The following is a 24,533-nucleotide window of genomic DNA, read 5'->3' on the forward strand; positions in this document are numbered from 1 at the left end:
CAGTCGGTGGGAATGCGACATTATCTGACCCTTCATCAGGCGACACTTATTCTTCCAACCAGGTGTGAGAAGGAGGGGCTCCCTCTGGTAGTGAATGTACCAGGTGAATGTACCAGGACTCTGGGAGATTGATATGACTCATTTGAAAGCTGCTTTCATGAGACTGCAGGCTTGATCGGGCCTGTTTGTTTTGGCAGTAGATTGAGAGCCAGTTCACAAGGCAACTCCATATCAACTGTGATCATGGGCGGGGATCCTGGGGAGGTCAGGGAGGTCAGGGGGGACATGGATACAGATCCCTGCCACTGACTGTGATGATGTAACAACTCAGACATGAGAGGGATACCTGTGTGTGTGTGTGTGTGTGTGTGTGTGTGTGTGTCTGTAGTACTCTGTACACACCAACACGAGTGGGAGAGGTCACTGAAAGTCAACTGGTTAAAAGCATGCTGGGAACTATTGAGATTACAATTTACCTCACGACACTCTTTCCTCTCCACCCACTCCCTCTCTTCTTCCTCCCCTCTCCCTCTCCTTCCTCTCTTCTTCCTCAGCCTCCTCTTTCTCTCTCTCCTTCCTCTCTTCTTCCTCTCTCTCCTCTGCCTCTTCTTCCTCTCTCCTTCCTCAGCCTCCTCTTTCTCTCTCTCTCCTTCCTCTCTTCTTCCTCTCTCTCCTCTGCCTCTTCTTCCTCTGCCTCCTCTTCCTCTCTCTTCTTCCTCTGCCTCCTCTTCCTCTCTCTCTTCTTCCTCTCTCTTCCTCTTACCTCAGGCAGCGCAGAGGGACTTTGCTCTTGAACGGGTAAGGCTGACTTCAGAGTCAGAGGTGAATGAGACAGATAGCTGTCGGAAACTCCATATGACATCACCTCAGCAAACAGAGAGAGAGATACCGAGAGAGACGGCAGGAGAGAGAGACTGTGTGTGTGTGTGTGTGTGTGTGTGTGTGTGTGTGTGTGTGTGTGTGTGTGTGTGTGTGTGTGTGTACGTACGTGTGTGTGTGTACACAACTGGCACTGGTATAGTATAAGTCGGGGCCACTCACCCAGCATAGATTCATCAGAGGCCCAGCTAGCAGGGAATGTTCCCTCAACATTGGAGAACAATTCCAACACGTTCTGCTAATGTTTTCACATTCTTAGAACGTGTTGACAACAAATGATTGCTAGCTGGGGACAAAGGATAAGAGTAAATCCCACCCTATCAGCCCCCCCCCCCCCCCATTTCTCTCTCTCTCTCTAAAAAAAAACCCAACCTTACCTCGAGATCATAATGCCCTAAGATTGGGGTGAAAGGTGAAAGGTGAGAGTTGAGGTGTCTTACCCAGACGCTGAACAGATAAGCTGGAGCGAAGGACCGCTAGTCTCGCGAGACCACGCGGATCTTTCAGCAACTGAAGGTGAGCTCGCGAGATCAGGATGGTCTCACGAGGCTAAATGCGTCCCGTTACAATCTCTCCCAAACACGGCTCACATGAGCGTTACGCAACACTCCTTAAATGAAAACACATTCACATCCTGGGTCTTCTTCATGTTCGGTTTTTGAGGACTTTTTTTTCACCCAGGAATCAAAGAGTCGTCTGCCTTATTGAAAAACGTGAAAAGTCCTTTCCAGTCATGTGTAATGTAGCCGTGTAGCCTAATCACACACCCACACGCGTCCGCCGAGAAATGTCAGCCTTTAACATGCACAACAGATGTCTTTATCACTGGGCCTACATCCCCGGAGGCGCATATGGGGATTTTATGGAGTTTCCTGGCGTGGGCCATTAGCTTTGTTAGTTATGTTTGCCTTACAGAGTTTGTAGCCTACATAAAACACCAGGCGCTCTCTGTTGAGTGAGAAGATCAGTGGAATCCGTGCTGAGTCTGGAGAAATATTTACCAGCGGACATGACTCATACTTAACATATAGTGGACTGTGTAGAACAATACCCGCGTGTTTAGAACACAAAAGGGTGTAGCCTACTGTAGAGGATTATGTCATTGCACTGCACAGTCTGCTATATATTGGTAATATACATTCAGTTAATCAAACTCTTATCGTTTGTACTGGTGCAGGGCCATGAACAACCTTCCCCGCAAACAGAACTCACGGAAACAGAGGGCCCTCGGTGGAGCGCAGCAGTATACTGGAGCAACATTGTAGACTGGAACGACGCTGACTCAACATAGCTCAACAGCACCATCTGGTGGTGGAACGGTGCTGATTATCTCCACTTGTAGTGTCTGAAAATGTCCAGCAGAGGTCGCAAGCGATTAAAGGGAGTCTACTAGCTTTGCATTACAGCCTCTCTGGTCCATTCAGAGTGATCCATAGAGAGTCTCTCTCTCTCTCTCTCTCTCTCTCTCTCTCTCTCTCTCTCTCTCTCTCTCTCTCTCTCTCTCTCTCAAGGAACTGACAGGCCACAGACTGTTCTGCTCTGTGATCACTGGTTCTTCTTTGTCATTACTCTGGGCTCAGACATAAACCCACACTGTCTACGGCGTGGACGCCAGAATCAAACTAACACTCCTCTCTGCTCTGACTGGACATCTGTGCCTCATATACAGTGTGAGCGGCAGACAGAGCTCAGAGAAACGGTCAAAGCTGATTGACATGTAGCCTCTCTGCCATGTTGGATCAGAGGAGGGGGGGGGGGGGGGGGTTGGGGGGCTGTATGGCGTGCAAACCTATGGTGAAGGATGAGTCACGACTTTGTTCCATCAGCCCCTCTCTCTCTCTCTCTCTGGCTTTGTTCACCTGCTGCTGCCCCCCCCCCACACACACACACACACACACCAAACAAACACCTTACAAAGGCTGTGTGGACGATGATAAGAGGTTGTGTTTCTAAGGGAGACGGGCGGCGTATGTGTGGCTGAGCTCGGCTGACGAGACCCAAGTCAGACTGACCTCCAGAAGGATGGGTGACTCATACACCCCGAGTCAGAGCGCTATCAGCCTCGTGGAGGTGCTGTTCTCAACGTACAGAATGTCAGGGATGGAAGGGGACAGGAAAGGACTCTACCTATTGCTTTCCACCCCCATCTCTGTTCCCTCTGCACCTGTCCCGGATCAAAGCGAGGAGCCAAGGTGAACAGCTGGTTCGAGGGCCTTCTGGGGGCAACAGACTCATGTTTTGAATAAAGCATAGCAAGGTCAGGATGGCCAGCTGGGACTGCAGGCTGCAAGGAAAATCATCTCTCGCTACACTCATGATAACTAGGATGTATCATTGATGAGACAAAGCGGTGCTCTCTCTCTACATCTCCCTCTGCCCCCCCCCTCTCTCTCTACATCTCCCTCTGCCCCCCCTCTCTCTCTCTACATCTCTCTCTGCCCCCCCTCCCTCTCTCTCTACATCTCCCTCTGCCCCCCCCCCTCTCTCTCTACATCTCTCTCTGCCCCCTCTCTCTCTCTCTCTACATCTCCCTCTGCCCCCCCCCCTCTCTCTCTCTACATCTCCCTCTGCCTCCCCTCTCTCTCTCTCTACATCTCTCTCTGCCCCCCCTCTCTCTCTCTACATCTCCCTCTGCCTCCCCTCTCTCTCTCTCTACATCTCTCTCTGCCCCCTCTCTCTCTCTACATCTCCCTCTGCCCCCCCTCTCTCTCTCTATATATATATCTCCCTCTGCCCCCCCCCCTCTCTCTCTCTCTATATATATATCTCCCTCTGCCCCCCCCCACTCTCTACATCTCCCTCTGCCCCCCCCTCTCTCTCTGTCTACATCTCCCTCAGTCCCTCTCTCTCTCTCTCTCTCTCTACATCTCCCTCAGTCCCTCTCTCTCTCTCTCTCTCTCTACATCTCCCTCTGCCCCCCCCCCCACTCTCTACATCTCCCTCTGCCCCCCCCACTCTCTACATCTCCCTCTGCCCCCCCCCCCTCTCTCTACATCTCCCTCTGCCCCCCCCTCTCTCTCTGTCTACATCTCCCTCTGCCCCCCCCTCTCTCTATATATATATTTATACTCCCTCTGCCCCCCCTCTCTCTCTACATCTCCCTCTGCCCCCCCTCTCTCTCTATATATATATATCTCCCTCTGCCCCCCCCCCTCTCTCTCTATATATATATATATCTCCCTCTGCCCCCCCTCTCTCTCTACATCTCCCTCTGCCCCCCCCTCCCTCTCTCTCTACATCTCCCTCTGCCCCCCCCTCCCTCTCTCTCTACATCTCCCTCTGCCCCCCCTCCCTCTCTCTCTACATCTCCCTCAGTCCCTCTCTCTCTCTCTCTCTCTACATCTCCCTCAGTCCCTCTCTCTCTCTCTCTCTACATCTCCCTCAGTCCCTCTCTCTCTCTCTCTCTCTCCCTCTTCCTCTCTCCCCTTATTTCCTAATGTGTGTTTTAATGATGAATCCTGATCTTCTTAGGAAAATGTCACAGAATGGGTGGTATTATTCAAGAGCCAAGTCTGGTCCACAAATTGATTAAATGAATAAACCATATATTCATCATGATTCTATTCAGCTGTGGTACAACATGTTTTCTGCAGTACTCAATTTCGTTTTTGACCAGATTAGCTTGAAATATATATTTGTTGTGGCCGTGTGTGTGCATCTGTGTGTGTGTGTGTGTGTGTGTGTGTGTGTGTGTGTGTGTGTGTGTGCGTGTGTGTGTGTGCGTGTGTGAAAGCAGCACCTGTTCTTCACCTGATCTTTTTGTTCGGCCCTGTTTGATAAGGCTACGTGCTCTAATGCTAACCCACTAGGCTTCACTAAATAAACACAATGATGAACCCCAGACTGGCACTGCTGACATCTGTTGTCTTTTGTCTCATAAGCCGTTCATATTGGTGCCATGTGTTTCTGTCACACAGCATTGTGATGTCATGTGTCTTCTGCGGTTGTCCTGAGGTCCTTGTCCTGACTGCTGCTCTTTCTTGGGACGATGTTTGCCTTTTCTATATTTTTTGTTGTAATTCTATCCACAAGTCGTCACTGTAACCAAGAATTCATACAGTACAATTATTTATAGATCACTGGTCATCTACTGTACAATCCTCACTTGTCTCTATGTGCACTTGTATTCGGGACGATAATAGCTATGTAATATGTATGCCTGCTATCTATGACTTTAAATCCGTTCCCCCTACAACCGCAATCCAGGTTCAATAGTCCACTTCTTTGAAAGTGGGCAAAAAAGCCTGCTAACAAATATAGATGTTAATAGTTTTTGTCTGGCTTGCTTGAAACTGCTGTTATCACATCTGCTTCTCTGACGTACAGTTATCTTTGCTTGACTCTGTGTTAAATCAACTTGTTTTTACGTGTGCCAGACGTTCGCATTCACAGGTCACTCCCTTGAGGGTCTTGAGCAGATGGATGGAGGATGTAGTTTGTGAGGCTGTTGAATTGTATTGCACTGTACAACCATGTGTTTCTATTATTGTGGCCACCCTATTTCAATCAAAGGGGTGGCCAGGAATACATGCTAGTATTGCACATGTGTCAGATCTGGACACTGAGGAGCTGTGGGTGGCATTTGGGACTGGGAAGGACTTCAGATTCATGGCTGCCCATGAGACTGCTAAGTCCTGACAAATCCCCAAAGGCCCTTCCTGTGTTCATGCCTTCTTGGCTGTGGCACAGCACTGTGTCTGCATTTGCAACCAGGGGCAAGAGGGCAGCATGGGATGCCTGGCATGCCAATGACATGGCGACAGAGGCCTTCATGGCTCTGTCAAAGGCTGCAAAAAGCATTCCAGAGGAGTTCATTTCCATCGTGGAACACTTCATAACTCTCCTCTACAATCAGCAGCCAACTCAACATAGACCAAGCTTGTCTTGAGTTATTCACAAAGGAAGGAAGAGGAGTTGAGCAAATTCCCCCAATTACAGATGAACTGGTGAAGCAGCTCAAAAGAGCAGTGTACCAAGGAGGACATTGTAGTTGAGGACAGGCACCTGGGGTGGCACCTAATATGCCTTCTCAAATAAACTGGGGTTGGATGGACCCAAGTGAGTGGAGACCAGTGTGGTCAACTCTTCCACAGGCAAGCCAGTCCATCCTTGAACTCCTTAGGTTTTGGCTGTAGAAAGGCTGCCGGAAGCATTGCAAATGCAAAACAGCCTCCTTAAACTGCACAGCTCTGTCAATGTGGAGGAGACTGTGAAGGAGACAGTGAATAATAGGTTCAACAACAACAACAACAACAACAAAACAATCAAGCAAACATGTTTCTGAAATATTTTTTGAAGTAAACCTTTATTTGACATTCTTTTAAAGCTTCATTGTTATAGTCCAATTGAATATTGTTCTACTCTTAACAGGCACTGTAATGTCAAAGTTAATTAACAAAATTATTGTTTTTTAAAACTACACAAAATGCATGCAAAATTATATTATAAAGTCAAGCCTAAGATTCTCAGATACTGGAATTTTCCTCACAATGTCACTGAATTTACCATTACCAACTATTCACCTGAACAGTTTATCATAGGCCTACTTGGCTGTCGAAACATAGGGGTAGACATCACCTACATGTAGCCTATTCTGTGTTATCATGTTTAGTTCAGGAGATATGATGCAAAATACATAATTCATGGGGCTGGCAATGAACACATGACGATGTTGTAGGCCCTAGGCCTGAATTTCTGTTTGAAGAATAATAAAAAAAAAACTTTTGCTACTAGCTATAGAAACCTATATGAAATGGGAACATGTAGCCTGAGAGGAACTGAATTTGTTTGAAGAAGAAAAAACTACGTTTTGCCGCTAGTATAGCCTACTGTAGGCTACTAGATTACATAGATAGCCTATCTGAAAGAGGAACACGTAAGAGGAAATGAATTAAAACGTATTTTAGAGTTCCTCTTTAAGATAGGCTTCTATGTAATCTAGTCCATAAAGAGTTCAGATGTGTCATGTAGTGGTCATTGGTGTCACACGGGGTTGCAAAATGTCCCTGCTCCATGTGAAGAGTATAATGGTGCATTCGTTTGTGGTCGGAGGTGGCAAGTCGCAAGTGGCAAAATACCTACCTCCGACCTGTGTGCAAAATACCTACCTCCGACCTGTGTGCAAAATACCTACCTCCGACCTGTGTGCATTCGAGCTATAGCGAATGATACGATGATGATATGATATGATGATGATATGATATGATATTGACGTCAGCCGGCAACTGGGGGCTGAGAAACATCCGAATGCGACGAGGAAGTGCGAGTTCATGCGGTGTTTTATTTAATCATTCCTAGTAGCAAGTCGCAATTTCCCAACTCCCAGTTAGAAACGAACGCCCCATAACTATCTGAAGCCCCGTTGCCCCCGTGTTTCCTGTCCTGAGGAGGTTGGAGGCTGGGAGCACACGCGAATGAGGCTATGAATAAAACAAGCAATTAGGTTGAGTAAGTTTGTCCCTACATCAAAAGCTCGCCAACGCCAATTTAATGTGGCATGTCTAAAACAGTTATATCCAATGCCATATGAATATTGAGCTGAAAGCAATTGTTTCATTTCAAATAGTCTACTTTTGAAAATAAAACGAGCCGTCACCGTCACACCTCTGGGTGGATCAACGTAAACACGCTGGTCTGCGTATCCAATTACATCATCCCGCTTCTTACGTTTACGTCCCTACGTCGCGGCGCCTGTTCTCTGGGAAAACAGCGAACTACGCGGACGCGCTCTGCAGAAACATGCGACGTTTATCCACAAATGCCATGTATCACCAAACGAGACATGGGAACCTCCCTGCAGCCTGAATAAACGGAAGCTTGGTCCCATACCAAGGTGATCCGGTGGAACATCAGGGCGCGGATCTTTTTCATTATTCTAGAGAAGATGGCGGAGTTCTCGCCTGTCCTGCCGATGAGGGATGGAGGTGCCGTGCGGTTCGGCCAGCCCATCTTCCCCCGGTCCAGGTCCGGTTCCGAGTCCGAGAGTGAGCTGTCTCAGAGCCTGGCCCGAACCAAGATACGCTCCTACGGGAGCACGGCGAGCGTCACGGCCTCGTTGGGGGAGAAATTCGTTGAGCATCGGGTTTCAGACAGTGATACCTTGCAAGGGATTTCCCTCAAATACGGTGTCACGGTAAGATACAAAATTAAGCACCGGTTGTTGACATACAATTTCGGTGCTGTGCGTGTAGGAAAGCATCAAGCTGATCAATCCCAGGCCATAATGCATGCATGCATGCGTTGCCCGGGGCAGTGCGTCACGCCAGGGACCACGTATCTACTGTACGCTCTCATCAGCGGTTGCATGCTCTCTGCCTACGGACACATATAGTGTTTACGGTAATACTTTTCCTGTAATCTACTCTGCAGTAGTCTATGAACACTGATAGTGCTCAAAACGGTTAGAACCATGAAGTGGGTCAGATTTCACCCTTTCTTTACAAGGCATCACTGTCACACACACATAACATTAGTGGCATTGTGGATGCACAGTTGACATCAGTGCAGCAGCCCAAAAGTTCTTGTCACCCAATTTAACATGTCATTCTTACTTCTTACGGTGGTGATTGGCTGGCTTTCATCTCAGACCAGGACAAACACACTTGAGTAAACACGTTTACACAGACTCCTCCTTGCCTTAAGGATACGGAACCTTCTAGAAATGTTTGTGGCGGTGGCCACCTCTCTCTACAGTGGCTCTTCCGCCTTAGTCACCCCAACTTACGGCTAAACTAGTGTATGATTTGTATTAACACCAATGTTAGCAGTTGAAGTGACCAAGTTTGCTGACTAATGTTTTGATATCACTGCTCTAACAGATGGAACAGGTCAAGAGAGCCAACAAGCTGTTCAGCAACGATTGCATCTTCCTGAGAAACAGCCTCAACATCCCCGTCGCCTCGGAGAAATCCTCCATTTTTAACGGACTGTCCCTGGAGTCCCCCGACGGCGACGGGGGCGCCGCCTCCTCTCTGGACCACGACCCCCCCTGCCTGACGCAGGACTCGGACGAACCCTCCCCGGCCCCCTCCCCGCCCCCAGAGCCCCCCAGGGCCCCCCTGCCGCAGCCAGAGGAGCTGTCGGCCAAAGACTTCTTACACAGACTGGACCTGCAGATCAAACAGTCAAAACAGGCGGCCAGGCGTCTTAAGGAGGAGGAAGTGAGGTGAGATGTCCCACAGTGACCACACCCCTCCCCCTACCCCTTGCCTCCGTGGGCGTGACCTCCGGTCCGACGCTACGGTTATGAGTGTGTGGGTGTGTGACGGTTAGTAACCGTCGGTTACCGTACGCAGCTGCTGGTGACAGGTGCAGGAAGTCCAACCGGCCGCTGCTCTGCTCTCCTTAGCTGTGATTGGATGATGCAGAGTCAGGCGATCTGGACCTGCCTGCCAAATTTGTAGGTGTTGTGGATGGTGAGACAAGGACAAGACAAGTGTGTGTGTGTGTGTGTGTGTGTGTGTGTGTGTGTGTGTGTGTGTGTGTGTGTGCCAGAGATAGTGAGTGTGGGTGGTGTGGCTGAGGTCAGGAGATGCTGTGATTGCAATGTCCTCTGTGTGTGTGTGTGTGTGTGTGTGTGTGTGCACGCAGGCACGTGCACTCAGACCTCAAAGGGGGTGAGGGACCCTGCCTTTTTTCGCCTCTCATAGAGAAGTGCCTTTTTCCTGCAGGCGTAACCTTTTTTTATAAATACATCCCTGTTGCACTGAGCATTCCTAACAGGTTTTGATTGAATCAAAATATCAGGTTGCAAAATAATTTGTTACTCCCAGACGATGCCCTACCTACCCTCTCTCTGGTTTTCCTAGGTACCGCAGCGCACGCACTGTGAGCGAAACAAATGAACCCGCACGCGAAACAAATGCACTTACGTGCGCGTGATAGGCACTCGATAGTCGTGCTAGTGAGAGTCAGTTTTTTTGAGGTAGACACAGGCATGTTAAAGCTATGTGGCCACTGGCTAACATTAGTAAACATGTTCATTTTCGTTTTATAGTGATATATTAACATGCTTTTACCTTCTGCTAGTACTAGCCCTAACGCGAGAATCAGTCTCTCTCTCTTTCTCTCTCCCTCATGAGTTTTAATATTGTCTTATTGTGTCGATAGCTAGTTAGCTAATGTACCGTAGCCTAATATTAGCTAGGTAACGTCAGCCCCCCCCCCCCTCTCTCTCAAATAGGCTACTGTAAATATTCTCTAATATCACCATTAAACAGTAACAGTGCAATTTTGATTGTAGGCTTCTAATTTAACCAGTCATCATTCTGCTGGATTGCTGTAGAGTAATGCATCTTCATCACCGTGGCAATCTACAGCCCCTCCCCCTCTACGGTGACGACTCTGTGACAGGAAAGCACAGCAGGTACAGTTATCACAAATGAACAGCCTGTCTAATATAAGTAGGCCTACTCCCATCAACTAATGTTCTATAATGAGTGGGCACACCGGCTAATGGACTTAAACAGTAACATACAGTGCAATTTTAATTTTAGGCTTCTAATTTTTGTTCTAGCTCCTCGTAACTTGTTTAGAAAGGAGATGGACTTGTGAGTTCTGGCAAGTAGTACTGACCTATATTAAAGGAGTAGTAAAGGGAAAATGCATGTTTAGCCCTGTTTAAGGTTATTTATGATCATATACACAATGGTTCAGATCAAAACGTTGACAAAACTAGCACTTTTGAGAAAGTCTGATAATTGCTCTACCACCGTTTAGGTCATACAATGGATGTGGGTGGGCACCTTGAAAAATCATTCTAAAAAACATGTTTTGAATGCATTTGCATGCATTTTCCCTTTACTACTCCATTAAAGTCACTTTGGATAAAATGCTAAATGACTGTAATGTAGGCTAATATCACTCACAGCAACATAGGATGTGTGCTAGCTATTTATGGCTAGTAGTAGCCTACTTTGTTTATTAATTTACATTACATATTTCGCTAATTAAGGTAAAAATGTGCTGGAACCCCGCCCCTGTCCCTTTAACGTCCAGTGCACGTCCCTGTGCACGTGCGTGTGTGTGTGTTTGTATGTGTGTGTGCGCACGTGTGTGTGTGTCCCCGCTGTAATAGAGGTCTGGACTAGGGTTAAAACACCAAGACACTATTGATGGACACCTCTCTGGACGCACTGGATACAACACACACACACACACACACACACACACACACACACACACACACTGGATACAACACACAAACACACACACACACCCTGCAGTGGTTGTATAACAAAGGTATTGTTGGATGACACAGGCCAGAGCAGACTGCAGTGATCAGCTCTCTGCCCATCTCCCTGACTGTGCATGTTGAAACACGGCCACTTAGCACTTAGCCGTCTGGCATCTCCTCATCCACACGTCTGTGAGAAACAGGCCCGGTCAATAACAGGCCCAGTCAGTAACAGGCCCAGTCCCTACCGAGACACACCCAGTCTATGAGAAACAGGCTCGGTCAGGAACAAGCCCAGTCAGTAACAGGCCCAGTCAGTAACAGGCCCAGTCCCTACCGAGTCACACCCAGTCTGTGAGAAATAGGCCCGGTCAGAAACAGCCCGGTCAGTAACAGGCCCAGTCAGTAACAGCCCGGTCAGTAACAGGCCCAGTCAGTAACAGCCCCAGTCAGTAACAGCCCGGTCAGTAACAGCCCAGTCAGTAACAGGCCCGGTCAGTAACAGGCCCGGTCAGTAACAGCCCCGTCAGTAACAGCCCAGTCAGTAACAGCCCAGTCAGTAACAGGCCCAGTCAGTAACAGCCCAGTCAGTAACAGCCCAGTCAGTAACAGGCCCAGTCAGTAACAGGCCCGGTCAGTAACAGCCCCGTCAGTAACAGCCCAGTCAGTAACAGCCCAGTCAGTAACAGCCCAGTCAGTAACAGCCCAGTCAGTAACAGGCCCGGTCAGTAACAGCCCAGTCAGTAACAGCCCGGTCAGTAACAGCCCAGTCAGTAACAGGCCCGGTCAGTAACAGGCCCGGTCAGTAACAGCCCGGTCAGTAACAGCCCCGGTCAGTAACAGCCCGGTCAGTAACAGCCCGGTCAGTAACAGCCCAGTCAGTAACAGCCCAGTCAGTAACAGGCCCAGTCAGTAACAGCCCAGTCAGTAACAGCCCAGTCAGTAACAGCCCAGTCAGTAACAGGCCCAGTCAGTAACAGGCCCGGTCAGTAACAGCCCAGTCAGTAACAGCCCAGTCAGTAACAGCCCGGTCAGTAACAGGCCCGGTCAGTAACAGGCCCGGTCAGTAACAGCCCAGTCAGTAACAGGCCCAGTCAGTAACAGCCCAGTCAGTTACAGGCGCGGTCAGTAACAGCCCAGTCAGTAACAGGCCCGGTCAGTAACAGCCCAGTCAACAGCCCAGTCAGGTACAGGCGCGGTCAGTAACAGCCCAGTCAACAGCCCAGTCAGTAACAGCCCAGTCAGTAACAGGCCCAGTCAGTAACAGCCCAGTCAGTAACAGCCCAGTCAGTAACAGCCCAGTCAGTAACAGCCCAGTCAGTAACAGGCCCAGTCAGTAACAGCCCAGTCAGTAACAGGCCCGGTCAGTAACAGCCCAGTCAGTAACAGGCCCGGTCAGTAACAGCCCAGTCAGTAACAGGCCCGGTCAGTAACAGCCCAGTCAGTAACAGCCCAGTCAGTAACAGCCCAGTCAGTAACAGCCCAGTCAGTAACAGGCCCGGTCAGTAACAGCCCAGTCCCTATCGAGTCACACCCAGTCTGTCGGTCCACTCCACGCCAGACCCGATGACTCTTAACTGCCCAGTTCAACCAGTCATTCCCCAAAGATGGCTGCTAAAAACACAGAGCAGCTGACATCCTTCCTCACTGGCTTCCAGTGGGAAACCCTCAAAACCGGAAACACTCAACTGTCACTTCCGCAGAAGTGATAGTTGTCATGGTTTCGGTTCGGTTTCGGTTTCAGATAGTTGTCTCACTGCAGGGGGTACACGAGACTTTAAAAAAAAAAAAAAATAATATATATATATACATAAAAGGTTCAATAAAAATATTTCAATCTACATTTTAAATGTAAGTTTGATAAACCACATTTTACTGTATATTCAATAGTCTCCACAACATCAGCTATAGGTTTCATGCGCTAAAGCCAAAAAGCCATTCAGCATACTGAAGACCTGCTACTTCCAGCCGCTGTTGTATTGGCCGAGACTATGCTAGACAAAAACGCCACAGATACATAAAAAACCGTTACATTTCAAACGTTTGACATGTAGCGTCTTTCAGTTACAAGGTGGTTGTCTAAATCAGACACTGTTGACGCTGTATTATACGGCTGTATTTTCTACCAAAAATATTTTGCGCTGGTCAATGGGGTACTTGACTGAAAGAGTATTTCGAAAATTTCTGTTGAAAAAGTTTGCGAACCACTGTCCTGTATCTTATGAGATCACATTAAACGCCAGGGACATGGTCTCTCTTATCTTGGCGTCATACTCCATTAGGCCTTCTAGTGTGACTCTGTCCAGGCTCTCTCTGCTGTAGCGGTTTAGCTGACCCTGATGCGTCTGTGAGTCACAGGACAGCCGCCTTATCGCTGCCGTTTGACGACCATCTGCGGCCCATCCATACGGGGCGTGTACCTACGGGCCCCGGAGTCACACCGCACTCATAAAACGCTTTGTTTGCTCAAACACAAGCCACGCGCCGCCGTTTCCATCCATACGGGGCGTGTACCTACGGGCCCCGGAGTCAGACCGCACTCATAAAACGCTTTGTTTGCTCAAACACGAGCCACGCGCCGCCGTTTCCACCCAGAGCCCAGTGCAAACACGCCGCCGGCCGCCGCCTTGAGCGGATGATTACTAGACCGAGGTAGACGACGTCGGGCCGGTCGTCCGTGAGCCAGGGACGAGCGCACACCGGAGACAAGCGCGCACCAGTAAGACTTCCTGAGTGAAATAAATATGGAACATGTCACGTGAACGACAGGCGCATATTCTTGAAATGGATAGAGATGGCGTAGGAAGGCGGAGGGGAGGAGCCTGTTCTCCTGATGCTTGAGGCCCCTCCTCCTGAGTTGGACGTTGAAGGTTAGTGGACTGATCCTGTGCTGCTGTCGACGCGGGCGGCTGTGTCTCAGTGGTAGAGCAGATCGTCCAAAGAGCGTAGGGTCAGCGGTTCGAATCCCGCTTCCTCCTCCTGTCGAAGTGTCCTTGGGCAAGACACTGAACCCCAAATTGCTCCCAATGAGCAGGCTAGCGCTTTGCACGGCAGCTGCCGTCATTGGTGTGTGAATGTGTGGGTGAATGGGTGAATGAGAGGCCATTTTAAAACGCTTCCTGGAGAAACACGCTATATAAGTGCAGTCCATTTACTATTTACAATCTGTTGAGCTGTCATATTCTGGTTTTGAGGAATGTGAGCCAGCAGGACAGCCAAGCAGCGCCCCACAACATCTCTCTCTCTCTCTCTCTCTCTCTCTCTCCTTCACTACATTTCTTCATTCCTTCTGTTTCCTTTCCCTTCTTCAACAACGCTGACCGATGGGATCGATCCCTCTCTCTCTCTCTCTCTCTCCCCACTCTTTTTCTCTGTCCCTCTCCTGTCCGGTCCATAAATAGAGGGGCTAGCTGGTGAGTCACGCGTCAGAGAGCTGGCACGTCCACCCAGACTGCCCCTCGAGCGGCTCGCTCTCCTTGGCCGCGAGATTCACGTGTTATCCGTTTATTTCTTGTTTTATCACCGACTTATTTTATTTATTTTACTCGTCGCCACTGTAAATGAGGGCAACCTCAGTGTCCTTCCAGTCTAAATATGATTCCAGTCTTGATTGATGGGGCATCATTCATGCCTTTGCGATCTGGACCGGCTGTGTTCTCAGACAGGTGGAGGAGGAGAAGGGAGAGGAGGGCAGGCTAGACTATTGAGACGCAGCCGAAGGTCAGTCAGCCGGGTGTGGCCTGACGAGTCCAGACCCAGGCCGGTGTAATAATACTGTCCCACCTTCATTCATTATTCACTAGACTCATCTACTGTAGGCCGCACAGTGGGTCAGGCTCCCGTTAATCAGCGCGCGTGTGTGTGTGTGTGTGTGTGTTGCGTAGCCTGTAGAATATCAGATGTTAATCTGTGTGTTGTATCCTTCCAGGGACAGTGAGGAGGAATACGTCGCCCCCACCTCGGCGTACCAGGAGATCTAAAGGGACAAGCAATGTCTGTTTACCTAAAGCACAGACACACACACACACACACTCTCTCTCTGCTCATCTTCTCTCAGCTCATTTGGTGGGTTGAGGAGGTATCATCTTCTGCCTTCTATTATATTCTGTTTATTACTATTAACTATTGTTATTATTACATTGTACTGTTTTCACAGTAGAGTCATATAAAGACGTCATGTTACCCATTCAGCCACTTCATGCTACTGATGCTGCTGTATCCTCTGTGGTATTTACTGCATTTGCACACGCACACACGCACGCACACATACGCACACGCACACACACACATACGGTACACACACACAAACACATACGGTACACACACACAAACACACACAAACTCTGCACCAATTTAATGCCAGGAGGATTATCATGTAGATATACTTGCTGTTTCACTCTGATCTAAATCCGTCTAGAGTAGTATCAGTGGGACATATCCACTCCTCCCCCTGTCTTTCCATCCAATCAGAAGCTGTGGGAGGAGTCAAGCCTTTTTATTCTGTTGTGTTTGCCTGATTGCAGCTTTCCTTTGGGAGAAGAAGGGACAGGCTCTTTTTGAAGTGTGAATGTAATGTTTGTGTGTGGAATACTGTATAAAATATGGCTGTTTTAATGTGCTTTTGTTTCATTGATTTTTGAGGAAGAATAAAGACATCTTAAAACCAGACCTCTCCTCTGTTTTTTTTTTTTTTCTGTGATTGACGGTATTGTTCTCTCGTGACTCCTCCCCCAGCCTGGGGATGAAGCACTGACAGTGTTTCCTCACCAGAATCCAATACACGGATAAAGAAAGGCAATGTTTTAATTGCTTTTACATTTTTGGAAAAAAAATCACAAATATTTACATTCAAAAATACTTCATTTTTGTGTCTGTGGAGCAATGTGTTTTAATATACTGACACATGCAGAGGGAAATGAGACAGACAGACAGGCAGCGCCCCTAGAGGGCCCCAGAGAAATGACCCCAGAGAGAGAAAACTAAAGATGTGACAGGAAACTGATACTGAAGGGGGTTTTGGTCGAGTTGAAAGCCTCAATACAATTGATTTTACACAAACACTGGAGAAGAAACATATACTAGGCTAGGACGGATTACATACGTAGAATGAATACATTTTGATATATGTGTACTTGTTGCAATATCTATGGCAGACATACAGGTGTAGTGGATGAAAAAAGCTATTCTGAACACTACACTTTAAACCTGGGTCACCCCCCCCCCCCCTCAGAGTGTCAAGTTTCAGTCCTTAAGGTAGTAAATGCTGTCATTTAATTGTCAATTAGTTGTCTAGAACAGCTATTTGATTTCCACCTTTCCTTCAAAGACTTGTACACTAACATTCCAGCATCAAAGCGTACATCAGATTACCTGATGGTGGAAATCTGTGTATCATTTATTGTTTACCTGTCTGTTAAGATGGAGTTGTTTAATAAAATACTTTAAAGTTATAGTATAAATACAGATGATATCATTCCTGCTTTTCGATATATTGGAGGAAATGTTCAGATACATTTGCCTAAATAGTGTCTTTTTGACAGTTTATCTCATTGAGTCAAACCTACATTTGAGATCAGCACACAAGTAAATTGTGCATTGAAGTCAATGCTAAAAGTCAACGGTAGATTATGATGGAAATAACAGCTCCACACGCTGATCTCAGGTTCAAACTGCAGCGGAGGGAAGCGGGGGCCCGGCTGAAGGTCGGTGGAAGGTCACAGGCCGAAGGTCGTGGAAGGTCACAGGCTGCCGTAGATCCTCTTGATGGTCTCTCCCTCGTCCTTGTCGATGATGCCCTTGTCGATGTAGGCGTCCACCTGCTGGTCCATGAACTCTCTCAGTTTTGACAGGTCGGTATCTGGAACGAGGCAAACGCAGATAGGTCACCAGGACAGGAGAGGAGGATAGTACAGCTCATAATCTGCTCCCAGAGGATGATAGTCTGTGGTAACAGGAAGAGACAGTCATCATGGTGAATTATGATTATAATCTGTCAAGGATCAGACAGTCATTAACCGATGAGGCACACAGAAGTCATAATATGGAATGTGAGTGTAGGAAGGGATCGGGTTCAGAACTGGACTCAATTGCACACCACTTTCTACCACACAGACCCAACGAATATCCTCCCATCGTGATGTTTACATCACAGGTCAGCTACTTACAATTCACTCAGCTATAACGCTTCATACTGACATCACCACTGATTAATCTGGTTTCCCGGCTCATCCATTGAATGTAGCAAAACAAAATAGCCGCTATCATTAGTCATTTGAGGCCACGGTAAGGAAGCAGCAGTTGTTCAACACCGCGACACCGTCCATGTGCGTTTGGGGGTTCAGTGATCAGGCTTGTTGATGCTCCGTGATGATGCTTCTGTTTATTATCTATGATGATCTATGACGATGATTTATGCTAACTGTCTTGTTCAAATTAATAATTAACTTTTTTTTATATTGCTTTTTACATTGTCATCATCCCTCTTCTTAACTGTTTAATGTATTATGTGGAGGAGTACACATTAAATTTGAATTGTATTGTATTATATCTTTTTTGTGTGCACTTCAAAAATATCTTGGAGGGCTGTGAGGGCAAATACAATATGTGCGATTTTCTCTTTTGCAAAGCATATTTTTCACTACCTTTTGCAGCTGCTTGCAAAGATAATCCTTTGTGGTGATTTCCTGTCTGAATATGTGCTTAAGACTAACCACATTTAATAACGAGGAGGGAGGGGGTGGGGGGGGGGCATAATGACTCAGCTCACATAGAGCACCAACCAGGGCCCGCCGCGCCTAGCAGCGTGATAGAGGATCCTTACTGCATGATTATACAGGATCATTACTGCATGATTATACAGGATCATTACTGCATGATTATGGAGGATCATTACTGCATTTGCATTATTGTCTCCCAGTACCCCCCGTATTGATGAAACAGCTCTGCAGTATTCCTAAACTAAAGTAAACACAAACAACAACAAAAAACTCTGGTGCTGCTGGGGCCCAGGGGCCAGACTGGGAGGAGACCGTAGCTCTGGGGCCCAGGGGCCAGACTGGGAGGAGACCGTAGCTCTGGGGCCCAGGGGCCAGACTGGGAGGAGACCGTAGCTCTGGGGCCCAGGGGCCAGACTGGGAGGAGACCGTAGCTCTGGGGCCCAGGGGCCAGACTGGGAGGAGACCGTAGCTCTGGGGCCCAGGGGCCAGACTGGGAGGAGACCGTAGCTCTGGGGCCCAGGGCCCAGACTGGGAGGAGACCGTAGCTCTGGGGCCCAGGGGCCAGACTGGGAGGAGACCGTAGCTCTGGGGCCCAGGGGCCAGACTGGGAGGAGACCGTAGCTCTGGGGCCCAGGGGCCAGACTGGGAGGAGACCGTAGCTCTGGGGCCCAGGGGCCAGACTGGGAGGAGACCAGCGAGTATCAAGGACAATGGATCTCCCTCACACTGATGAACCAGAGGTAGGCGAGTGCCTTCATCTGCTCCCCTGGCTACTCTGTGTACTCACACACACACACGCACACACACACACACACACACACACACACACACGCACACACACACACACACACTTGGAAGCACAAACATAAGAGAGCTGCCTAGTGACATTACCGTCTGCTACTGACTAGGCTGGTGGGTCCAGGAATAAACCCTCCACTCGTTGAGTCATCTTCCACACACGCACACACACACACACACACACACACACACACACACACTCCTAATGGAAGGGACTGGCTGGAGGAAATACTTTAAATACGCCTATCGCCCACTTTGTCTCTGAGAGTCATCATCACGGAAAAAGCGCTTGTTTTCCTCCGTCTGTGCGAACGAGCAGCTGCTTGTTCTGAGTGGAGACGCAGTCTAGGGGAGACAGAGTCTAGGGGAGACAGAGTCTAGGGGAGACAGAGTCTAGGAGAGACAGAGTCTAGGGGAGACAGAGTCTAGGGGATACAGAGTCTAGGGGAGACAGAGTCTAGGGGAGACAGTCTAGGGGAGACAGAGTCTAGGGGAGACAGAGTCTAGGGGAGACAGTCTAGGGGAGACAGAGTCTAGGGGAGACAGTCTAGGCGAGACAGAGTCTAGGGGAGACAGTCTAGGGGAGACAGAGTCTAGGGGAGACAGTCTAGCGGAGACAGAGTCTAGGGGAGACAGAGTCTAGGGGAGACAGAGTCTAGGGGAGACGGAGTCTAGGGGAGACGGAGTCTAGGGGAGACAGAGTCTAGGGGAGACAGAGTCTAGGGGAGACAGAGTCTAGGGGAGACAGTCTAGGGGAGACAGAGTCTAGGGGAGACAGAGTCTAGGGGAGACAGAGTCTAGGGGAGACAGAGTCTAGGGGAGACAGAGTCTAGGGGAGACAGAGTCTAGGGAAGACGGAGCAGAGTCTAGGGGAGACAGTCTAGGGGAGACAGTCTAGGGGAGACAGAGTCTAGGGGAGACAGAGTCTAGGGGAGACAGAGTCTAGGGGAGACAGAGACTAGGGGAGAAAGTCTAGGGGAGACAGAGTCTAGGGGAGACAGAGTCTAGGGGAGACAGTCTAGGGGAGACAGAGTCTAGGGGAGACAGTCTAGGGGAGACAGAGTCTAGGGGAGACAGAGTCTAGGGGAGACAGAGTCTAGGAGAGACAGTCTAGGGGAGACAGAGTCTAGGGGAGACAGTCTAGGGGAGACAGAGTCTAGGGGAGACAGAGTCTAGGGGAGACAGTCTAGGGGAGACAGAGTCTAGGGGAGACAGAGTCTAGGGGAGACAGAGTCTAGGGGAGACAGAGTCTAGGAGAGACAGTCTAGGGGAGACAGAGTCTAGGGGAGACAGAGTCTAGGAGAGACAGTCTAGGGGAGACAGAGTCTAGGAGAGACAGTCTAGGGGAGACAGAGTCTAGGGGAGACAGTCTAGGGGAGACAGAGTCTAGGGGAGACAGAGTCTAGGGGAGACAGAGTCTAGGCGAGACAGAGTCTAGGGGAGACAGTCTAGGGGAGACAGAGTCTAGGGGAGACAGAGTCTAGGGGAGACAGAGTCTAGGGGAGAAAGTCTAGGGGAGACAGAGTCTAGGGGAGACAGAGTCTAGGGAAGACGGAGCAGAGTCTAGGGGAGACAGAGTCTAGGCGAGACAGAGTCTAGGGGAGACAGTCTAGGGGAGACAGAGTCTAGGGGAGACAGTCTAGGGGAGACAGAGTCTAGGGGAGACAGTCTAGGGGAGACAGAGTCTAGGGGAGACAGAGTCTAGGGGAGACAGAGTCTAGGGGAGACAGAGTCTAGGGGAGACAGAGTCTAGGGGAGACAGAGTCTAGGGGAGACAGAGTCTAGGGGAGACAGTCTAGGGGAGACAGAGTCTAGGGGAGACAGAGTCTAGGGAAGACGGAGCAGAGTCTAGGGGAGACAGAGTCTAGGGGAGACAGAGTCTAGGGGAGACAGTCTAGGGGATACAGAGTCTAGGGGAGACAGTCTAGGGGATACAGAGTCTAGGGGAGACAGTCTAGGGGATACAGAGTCTAGGGGAGACAGTCTAGGGGAGACAGTCTAGGGGAGACAGAGTCTAGGGGAGACAGAGTCTAGGGGAGACAGAGTCTAGGGGAGACAGAGTCTAGGGGAGACAGTCTAGGGGAGACAGAGTCTAGGGGATACAGAGTCTAGGGGAGACAGTCTAGGGGAGACAGTCTAGGGGAGACAGAGTCTAGGAGAGACAGTCTAGGGGAGACAGAGTCTAGGGGAGACAGTCTAGGGGAGACAGAGTCTAGGGGAGACAGTCTAGGGGAGACAGAGTCTAGGAGAGACAGTCTAGGGGAGACGGAGTCTAGGGGAGACAGTCTAGTGGAGACAGAGTCTAGGGGAGACAGAGTCTAGGGGAGACAGTCTAGGGGAGACAGAGTCTAGGAGAGACAGAGTCTAGGAGAGACAGAGTCTAGGGGAGACAGTCTAGGGGAGACAGAGTCTAGGAGAGACAGTCTAGGGGAGACGGAGTCTAGGGGAGACAGTCTAGTGGAGACAGAGTCTAGGGGAGACAGAGTCTAGGGGAGACAGTCTAGGGGAGACAGAGTCTAGGGGAGACAGTCTAGGGGAGACAGAGTCTAGGGGAGACAGTCTAGGGGAGACAGAGTCTAGGGGAGGCAGAGTCTAGGGGAGACAGAGTCTAGGGAAGACGGAGCAGAGTCTAGGGGAGACAGATTCTAGGGGAGACAGAGTCTAGGGGAGACAGTCTAGGGGAGACAGAGTCTAGGGGAGACAGAGTCTAGAGGAGACGGAGTCTAGGGGAGACAGAGTCTAGGGGAGACAGTCTTTGGGGAGACAGAGTCTAGGCGAGACAGAGTCTAGGGGAGACAGTCTAGGGGAGACAGAGTCTAGGTGAGACAGAGTCTAGGGGAGACAGTCTAGGGGAGACAGTGTCTAGGGAAGACGGAGCAGAGTCTAGGGGAGACAGAGTCTAGGGGAGACGGAGTCTAGGGGAGACAGAGTCTAGGGGAGACAGAGTCTAGGGGAGACAGAGTCTAGGGGAGACAGAGTCTAGGGGAGACAGTCTAGGGGAGACAGAGTCTAGGGGAGACAGAGTCTAGGGGAGACGGAGTCTAGGGGAGACAGAGTCTAGGGGAAACAGTCTAATTTAGTTTAGTTTATTTAGTCCTTTCAGGAAATTCATCTTTACAGTCAGTGCATAAACGTTTCATTTTTGGAAATCAGTATCGATACCCAGCCCTAGTATTGATGTGTTGCATAACTTGGCAGTCATGTAATTAAGGTTACAGCTAAAAAAAAAACAGGTTTTAGTAACACTAACCGAATCGATATTGAATCGAATCGAATCGAATTGAATCGTGATAATCGATTCTGAACCTTGTGAATCGGAATCGATTCTTGAAATTCGACTCGATACCCAGCCCTAGCAACGACAATTACTGGTTTCCGCTCCAGTGGATGTTGAACAGATCTGTGACTCCTTTCTGTGGCACGTTAGGGCATCTGGACGGACAGAACTCCTCATGAATGAACCGTTGGTGTGTGTGGACACCACCGCTAACCTCCCTCACAGCCTCGGAAAGAGGAAGTAGGACAAACTTTTCGCACTCTGACTGGTGTGCAAGTGCGCCTGTGTATATGTGTGTGTGTGTTTGTGTGTGTGTGTGTGTGTGTGTGTATGTGTGTGTGTGTGTGTTTGTTTGTGTGTGTGTGTGTGTGTGTGTGTGTATGTGTGTATATGTGTGTTTGTGTCTGTGTGTGTATGTGTGTTTGTGTGTGTGTGTATGTGTGTGTGTGTGTGTGTGTTTGTGTGTGTGTGTGTGTTCGTTCACTCTGAGTCGATGAGGCGCTGACACAACCATTGTCTCAACTCAACTCAACTCAAATGTTATTTATAAAGCATTTTAAACATTTAAAACAACCAAAGTGCCTCAGCTCCAGAGTAACACACACAATCTGATTGAATTAGAGCCAGAGGGCCTATAATAAGACCCCCCCCCCCTCTCTCTCTCTCTCTCCCAGACCCCCCCCTCTCTCTCTCTCTCCCAGACCCCCCCCCTCTCTCTCTCTCTCCCCCAGACCCCTCTCTCTCTCTCTCTCCCCCAGACCCCCTCTATCTCTCTCTCTCTCTCCCAGACCCCCCCCCCCTCTCTCTCTCTCTCTCCCCCAGACCCCCTCTCTCTCTCTGTCCCCCAGACCCCCCCCCCTCTCTCTCTCTCTGTCCCCCAGACCCCCCCCCCTCTCTCTCTCTCTGTCCCCCAGACCCCCCCCCTCTCTCTCTCTCTCTCCCAGACCCCCCCCCTCTCTCTCTCTCTCTCTCCCAGACCCCCCCTCTCTCTCTCTCTCTCTCTCTCTCCCAGACCCCCCCCTCTCTCTCTCTCCCAGACCCCCCCCTCTCTCTCTCTCTCTCCCAGACCCCCCCCCTCTCTCTCTCTCTCTCTCCCAGACCCCCCCTCTCTCTCTCTCTCTCCCAGACCCCCCCCCTCTCTCTCTCTCTCTCCCAGACCCCCTCTCTCTCTCTCTCTCTCTCCCAGACCCCCCCCCTCTCTCTCTCTCTCTCCCAGACCCCCCCCTCTCTCTCTCTCTCTCTCTCCCAGACCCCCCCCCCTCTCTCTCTCTCTCTCCCAGACCCCCCCCCCTCTCTCTCTCTCTCCCCCAGACCCCTCTCTCTCTCTCTCTCTCCCAGACCCCCCTCTCTCTCTCTCTCTCTCTCCCAGACCCCCCCCCCCTCTCTCTCTCTCTCTCTCCCAGACCCCCCTCTCTCTCTCTCTCTCTCTCCCCAGACCCCCTCTCTCTCTCTCTCTCCCCCAGACCCCCTCTCTCTCTCTCTCTCCCAGACCCCCCCCCCTCTCTCTCTCTCTCCCAGACCCCCCCCCTCTCTCTCTCTCTCTCTCTCCCAGACCCCCCCCCCCCCCCTCTCTCTCTCTCTCCCAGACCCCCCAGGCCTCCACCCTCCCAGACCCCCTCTCTCCCAGACAGCCTGGCAGACATGCTAATGACCCGGGGCTGTAGAGAGAGAGAGAGAGAGAGAGAGAGAGAGAGAGAGAGAGAGAGATAGGGGCACCGGATAATGCATTCACTCCCTCGCTCTTCCACCCCATCCTCTGTACAGAGAGGGGGGCATTACGAGACAATTAACCCCAACCTCAGACACTCTGGGAGTCGACTTAGGAATCTGGGTTAAACTTGTGGTTCCCTTCTAAGACTTCAGTCAGCATATTCCACATTGATCTCAGAGTGGCTATCTTCTGTATAAGTCAAGGCAAACTCTCAACTCTTTTCCATGTGTTTCTTAGGGTTGTGTGACAAGATAAAATAAGACAAGACAAGACAAGACAAGACAAGACAAGACAAGACAAGACAAGATAAGACAAGACAAGATATCCCCGTGGGGGAAATTTGGGGTTAGTTATACAGTGATCATCACTAGTGGTCTTGAGGGACCAATGAGCGACCTCATTAAAATGTCATACTCTCCCAATCAATTAACCACCAAAGGGAATCAACAGAATGTCCGTGACCCAATCAGCTAACTGCTTTCAACAGCCCAGTGGATGTGTGCTACGGCAGCAGGGTTGTGTCATTTCCTGTCCTCACAATGCCGGCCTGTTACAGGTCATGTCCTGCTGTGCTCCTCTCTTATGAGGGGACTGTCTGGGACAGGGAGGACAATTGAATATGATTAGGCAAATTATGATCTGTTTGATGGACACACACACACACACACACAATCGTGAGGCCCTTCCAGGTACAGTAGGAGGGTGGATATGAATAAGTCTTTGTTTCGAAAACAAGAGAGTTGTGTCTGAGTAAGTAGAACAGTCTCATAAAGGCTCATGCATATTCATGAGGTCTGGGGGGGGGGGGGGGGGGTCCGCCCCTGTTCCACCCACGCCTATTTTAATTGCAAATACAGACGAACAAAAGAGGCTTTAATTTCACTATTCTTCAGCGTGTCGCCACAGGCCCACAGAGAAGCCACCTGAAAGGAGAGCTGAGAATGTGTGTGTGTGGGTGAGAATAGCATACGTGTGTTT

General features: G+C 49.7%; 2 protein-coding genes across 2 annotated transcripts in view; one reads left to right on the forward strand and one right to left on the reverse strand.

The window, feature by feature from the left end:
* The first annotated feature begins 7,592 nt into the window (after nt 1-7,592).
* Nucleotides 7,593-15,708, forward strand: lysmd2 (LysM, putative peptidoglycan-binding, domain containing 2). Its single transcript, XM_084436799.1, has 3 exons — nt 7,593-8,011; nt 8,697-9,043; nt 14,982-15,708. The coding sequence occupies exons 1-3, from the start codon at nt 7,763-7,765 to the stop codon at nt 15,031-15,033; spliced, it is 648 nt and encodes a 215-aa protein (XP_084292925.1). The 5' UTR covers nt 7,593-7,762; the 3' UTR covers nt 15,034-15,708.
* Nucleotides 15,709-16,791: 1,083 nt separating this feature from the next.
* The window catches only part of scg3 (secretogranin III), a gene marked incomplete at both ends in the record, with an annotated part of 20,751 nt that continues 13,009 nt past the window's right edge, over nt 16,792-24,533 (reverse strand). Inside the window, one exon of the mRNA XM_084437463.1 lies at nt 16,792-16,910. Within this exon, the coding sequence (XP_084293589.1) occupies nt 16,792-16,910 (119 nt within the window). The remainder of the gene's footprint in view (nt 16,911-24,533) is intronic.

The sequence above is a fragment of the Borostomias antarcticus genome, assembly GCF_949987555.1.
Source record: "Borostomias antarcticus genome assembly, chromosome: 4".
Lineage (NCBI taxonomy): Eukaryota > Metazoa > Chordata > Actinopteri > Stomiiformes > Stomiidae > Borostomias > Borostomias antarcticus.

Bases quoted from the DNA above. Each gene is read 5' to 3' on its own strand.
- lysmd2 (XM_084436799.1), top strand. From the start codon at position 7,763: ATGGCGGAGTTCTCGCCTGTCCTGCCGATGAGGGATGGAGGTGCCGTG. The intron at 8,012-8,696 runs GTAAGATACAAA...CTGCTCTAACAG, and splicing joins CCCTCAAATACGGTGTCACG to ATGGAACAGGTCAAGAGAGC. The intron at 9,044-14,981 runs GTGAGATGTCCC...GTATCCTTCCAG, and splicing joins CTTAAGGAGGAGGAAGTGAG to GGACAGTGAGGAGGAATACG.